The sequence below is a fragment of the Camellia sinensis genome, chromosome 7 (assembly GCF_055761805.1).
Source record: "Camellia sinensis isolate YWXY chromosome 7, ASM5576180v1, whole genome shotgun sequence".
Lineage (NCBI taxonomy): Eukaryota > Viridiplantae > Streptophyta > Magnoliopsida > Ericales > Theaceae > Camellia > Camellia sinensis.
The window spans coordinates 33,806,139-33,811,734 of NC_138967.1; the positions used below are offsets into that span (position 1 = coordinate 33,806,139).

The following is a 5,596-nucleotide window of genomic DNA, read 5'->3' on the forward strand; positions in this document are numbered from 1 at the left end:
AGAGCAAAAGAAAAAAAAAAAACAGGGACATGCACACTACAATTTTGTGCAATATTTATAGTCAAAATACAAAATCACAAATGCTTGGAACAAAAAATAAATTAGTAAAGCAAAAGAAAAAGAAAAAGAAGAACTGAGACGTGCATTCAATCGAGAGGCGGACTGCTGAATTCAGGGACTGCTGGTGTTCACTGCTGATGAAGGAAGTTAATGAACTATATTTTAGATTTGTTTGAGGTCGGAGAGTAACATGGGAGAGAGATATGTATCTATTGTAGGAGTTGTGGGAGAGTGAAAGTCTTTATATCTATCTGTTATAGGATATGGATAGTTAGGTGTTTTTTATTTTTAGATTTGTTTGAGGTGGGAGAGTAACATGGGAGAGGGATATACGTGGGAGAGGGATGGTAGGAGAGTAACATGGGAGAGGAATATGTATCTATTGTAGGAGTTGTGAGAGAATGAAAGTCTTTATATCTATCTGTTATAGGATATAGATAGTTAGGTGTTTTTTGTTTTTAGATTTGTTTGAGGTGGGAGAGTAACGTGGGAGAGGGATATGTATCTATTGTGGGAGTTGTGGAAGAGTGAAAGTCTTGATTTTTTTTTTTTATAGCTTTTTATGGATAGGTTTTTTTTTTTTTTTTTTTTTTTTACAGCTTTTATGGATCGGTTTGTTAGGAGTTTTTATTGTTCTCAAAACGTGGGAGAGGGATATACGTGGGAGACGATATGTATCTATTATAGGAGTTGTGGGAGAGTGAAAGTCTTGATATATATATATATATATTTTTTTTACAGCTTTTATGGATGGGTTTGCTAGGAGTTTTTGTTGTTCCGAAAGTCTTTGAGAGGGGAGGAAATGAACTATAAACTAAAAAGAGAGCTGCCACGTATTTTTTAAAATTATGAGAATTTTAGAATATCATTTTGAAGGCTTTTGGAAACACTACTACATTCTATATATATAGTATAGATAGATAGATAGATAGATATATATATATATATACACATATATTAAATTATCTATAAAAAAAATAGTGAATATATATATATATATATATATATATATATATATATATATATATATATATTTGCACGTACACAAAATTTGCTTACACATATAAATACTAAACTTATTAATTTTTACGAGTATGTACACAAATCACTTAAAATATTATGTGATAAATCCATTTCGAAAATATTATATTAACGAGTAAATCGTTTATAGTTTGTTTATCACATATTTCTTGAACAATTTTATACGTTTTCATAATTGACATAAATCATAATGATTGAGATAGATTTTGGACATCTTCGATTGGTAACGTTGTTAATTTATTTAAACTCTTTTTTTTTTTTTTTTTTTTTTTTTTTGTGGTGAAGTTGATTGAATGTAAAATTTGATCAATTTCAATTTTAAAATTTTATTTCTTCAAAAGTAATTGTAATTAGTATAGTCAACAATATTGTATAAATAATCTATACATTTGGCAAACAATCACCAATTACTTTTAAATAATTTACCACTTCAATTGTTTTTTTTGTAAAATTTCATTTTTAAATTGCTAATACTATAATGTAGTGTTTGATTGACTTGAATGAAATTGGATAGAATCAAATGGTCATTTCTTATAACCTCTCTATAGAATGATTATTCTCTCACATTGGTGAATGATGATTATATTTATAATACATTTTCTTATAATTTTTAAGTGAAACAAACATGAGAATAGATGTTATGGTAGAATGATTTATTTCCTTCCAATTTATTTCATTGAACCAACATAACAAAAGGATTCCAATTATTCGGGAATCCTAATTTTTAGATAGAATTTGAGAACCCAATGTGGCCGCTTTGCCCACATTCCCTCAAGGGTAGCCTTAAAACAAATGATGAGCCACTTTTGGGAAGGCAAAAAAATTTTTTGGCATATTTAGGCCACGTCACATCACCTCTCTATTTTTTTATATTTTTTTTAATATATATAATAAGCTAATAAATTAAAAAAAAAAAATTCACTTCTCAAAATAGGCCAAAGAGGGAGACAAATAATCTACACTTGTTAAAATACACCTAACTAACTGAGGGAGTAGTTGAGTAATTAAATGAACGACCTAACACCATCATTCATTTTGGATGGACCTCTTCACCCTAGAATAGTTTTTTCCTACTCCCTTTTTCAAGTTACATATATATTAGTCATTGAGTTTGGTTTAGCTCCATTTTTAAAGATAAATATATAAACTCATATATAGATGGTTGAGGTGAAAGTGGAATATTCTCCAATTAATGTAAGGTAGTAAAGTTGGCCATTTTGCATGGTGGGTAGGGATGAGGAATCTCATGTACAAAACATTTTTTGTGCCAAAATTAATTTGGGCAAAAGCATTTTCTTTTTCAACTTTAAGCCATTTTCTTTTTCGATATTTATCTTAAATTTAGAATACATATATTCTTTGACATATTGTTTTGAAGTTCTTTGCTTTAAAGCTAGGAGAGTCCTCCCTCTCTTCTCTTTGTGGGGGCTCAAGAGAAGTGAGCAGAGGGGGAGGTAGAGGAGAGGTGATGCAAGAGAGGAAGGTGATGGACATCAGTTTGAAGGACCTCTCTAAGAAACTTGAAGAATTTGCCAAGGCTAGAGATTGGGAAAAGTACCACAGCCCTAGGAACTTACTCCTTGCTATGGTAAATTTTTTTTTTTTTGGTTAGTGCATTTTTATATGCTTTGATAATTTTCTAGGTTCCAATTGCTCTGTTAAGATTCAGTCATCATGTTTCCTTTTTTGTATATAAATGGTGGTTTTTGCCCAACTATAAACTTTGTTCTTTGAGGGCATAAATTTGAGTAAAAAATAGCTTCTCAAAAAATGAGGGTAAGGCTATGTACATCTTATCACTTTTCCAAACTCTGTTTTAGCAAGAATTTCGTAAATTGAGTCGCCTTTTTATTTATTTATAAATATTTATGAGTGTACATTTTGTTATGTTTGGGAACCTAAGAGAGAAAAGAAAAAAAAAAAGATTACTTAAGGTATAAAAGAAAAGAAAAGAAAAGAAATGATTATGATTTATCTCCTTCTTGTTTGGATAAGTAAGAAATAAAAGAAAAGAAATGATTGTGATTTCTCTCTTTCTTGTTTAGTTAGATTTCATAAAAGAAAATAAAAGAAATTATTTTATGTTATATTATCAAAATAACCTTTTTATATTTTCAATCATTTTATTTCTTTTATTTTTATAGGGACAAAATTGGTATTATGAAAATATAAAAATATATTGGTTTCTTTTCTCTTCCAATCTCTCCACTTTTGGAAAGATTGAAACTGAGGGTGATAAGGTAAATGAGTTTCTCTCCGTTTCTCCTCATTTCTCTCCACTTAAGTTATCCAAACAAATAAGAGAAATACATATCTCTTCATTTCTTTTCTTTTCTCTCCAAATCACTCGATCCAAACATAAGTGAAGCCCTTGTGGTAAATTAATGTTGCAACATGTCATATACATCTATATATATAGGTATCCATGGATGCCATGTAAGTAATTACTGTGAATTAATCGACAACTAATCTCCTTTTGCATAAATTACATTCAAAATCCCAAATTAATCTCATGACACTTGTACCAGTACCTTTCGCTAACACAAGTCTATTCTATTGTATATTAATATATGAGTCTTGTTAACGTATGTCCTTAGCGTACATGTTTAGAATACTTAAAAATGTTGTAAATTCTTTATTTCATTTACTTTCATACAAAATGTATACAATCTTTTTAATGTTGTTAATATATGCTCCAAGAACACACATTGTAACAAAATCATTAATCTTATGATTATTAATTACCTATGCCAGAGGAAGGAAAGAGCCAAATGCTTTCTTTTTATGATTATGAATTACTTTATTTGCCAGACCTATTAAGTGATGGCTAAGATTAATGTACTTGACAATAACAATCATACAGGAATAAAATCTCAAGTAGTTGTCACAAGATTTTGACATTAAAAAGCATATACAATTGGCTGAACCTGGCATATATTAGTTTTATGTATAAAGAAAGAGAAAGAATTGTGTATTGAATATTGTATTGAATTTTGTATTGAGAGTTCTTACAAGGGGAATGCACTCTCTTTTATAGAGAGAATTTGAGCATTGGATGCCCACTTACAGTGTGATGCATTGTACATTATAAAATATAAAGCTAAAGCTATACACTAACATGATATAAAGCTAAAGCTATACACTAACAGACATAATCATACACTAGCATGCTAAAGCTAATCATACACTAACAGCCCCCCTCAAACTCAAGGAGGATAGGTACTAGCCAACTTGAGTTTGGAGAGAGTAACAAAACAGGAAAATAGGATAGAAGACACTGTATGGGCGTGTCGAACCGTTGGTGAAGACACTGTATGGTTGTGTCAGACTGTTGTAGGAGCTAACCGGAATCAATGTCGGGACAGTTTACGGGGTCATGTCGGACCGTTGTAGAAGCTGACCGGAATCAATGTCGGGACAGTTTACGGGGTCATGTCGGACCGTTGTAGAAGCTGACCGGAATCAATGTCGGGACAGTTTACGGGACATAATCATACACTAGCATGCTAAAGCTAATCATACACTAACAGCATATATGGAAAAGGCAACTTGTGCTCACCATGTATCAAACATAGGAATCTAATTGATTGGCACTCACTTGACGACTTTACTACATACACACACCAAAAAAAAACAAACATAAGGGTGAGTGAATGTGTGAATGTCCATTCTTGTGTCTATTATGTGGCTTTTTTATGCCCCCAGACTTTCTCATTGCTAGATGTGTATAAGTGGTAAGCGAAATCTCCTAACCAACTTTTCCTTCCCAACACTAGTTCAAAATGCGTTTCTTAAGAATCTTTTATTGATAATGTGTATGGCTTGGATTAGTAGGTAACAAATTGACAATTTGTAGCCCACAGTAATCCAATGGTTTAAGAGAGGTGTAGAACCAATTGTAAATCTCGAGATTTTGAGTTCGACTTCCCACAAGCATCTTAGGATTTTTACTATGTATAAATGGGTCCAATGTGACCTTACCTTGGAGGAGTTCCTAGTCATCACAAAAATAAGGGATAATTTATCTAAATGTTTACTTTCATGTTTGATGAATTGTAGGTTGGTGAAGTGGGAGAGCTATCAGAGATATTTCAATGGAGAGGAGAGGTAGATAAAGGCTTACCAAATTGGGAAGAATCAGAGAAGGAGCATTTAGGGGAAGAGTTATCTGATGTGCTACTATACCTCATTAGGTTGGCTGATATCTGCGGCATTGATCTTGGTGATGCCGCCTCCAAGAAAATTGTCAAGAATGCCATCAAATACCCACCCAAGCTTTTCTAATTGTTAACAAATGTTGCACTAGGAAATTTTGTTTGGTGAGTGAGAAAAGTCATTTTGTTGAAATACCCATTTCAAAGAAAATGTTGTTCTTATTTCTGTGGAAATACTTATGAGGTGTCTACCGAAGACCTTATAATTTGTGTGTTTTGTATCACTTTGGTTTTTTTTTGGTCCTGAAACAATAAAAAACAGAACACCATTGAAGCTTGTA

At 31.6% G+C, this 5,596-nt stretch overlaps 1 protein-coding gene across 1 annotated transcript; it reads left to right on the forward strand.

Moving 5' to 3' along the window:
* The first annotated feature begins 1,378 nt into the window (after nt 1-1,378).
* Nucleotides 1,379-5,596, forward strand: LOC114302655 (uncharacterized). The gene is made up of 2 exons (XM_028247705.2): nt 1,379-2,689; nt 5,161-5,596. The coding sequence occupies exons 1-2, from the start codon at nt 2,570-2,572 to the stop codon at nt 5,383-5,385; spliced, it is 345 nt and encodes a 114-aa protein (XP_028103506.2). The 5' UTR covers nt 1,379-2,569; the 3' UTR covers nt 5,386-5,596.

What these genes read in the sequence shown, in the direction of transcription:
- LOC114302655 (XM_028247705.2), top strand. Translation starts at nt 2,570, where the DNA reads ATGCAAGAGAGGAAGGTGATGGACATCAGTTTGAAGGACCTCTCTAAG. An exon ending in GGAACTTACTCCTTGCTATG is followed by an intron (nt 2,690 to 5,160) that starts GTAAATTTTTTT and finishes GATGAATTGTAG; the next exon opens with GTTGGTGAAGTGGGAGAGCT.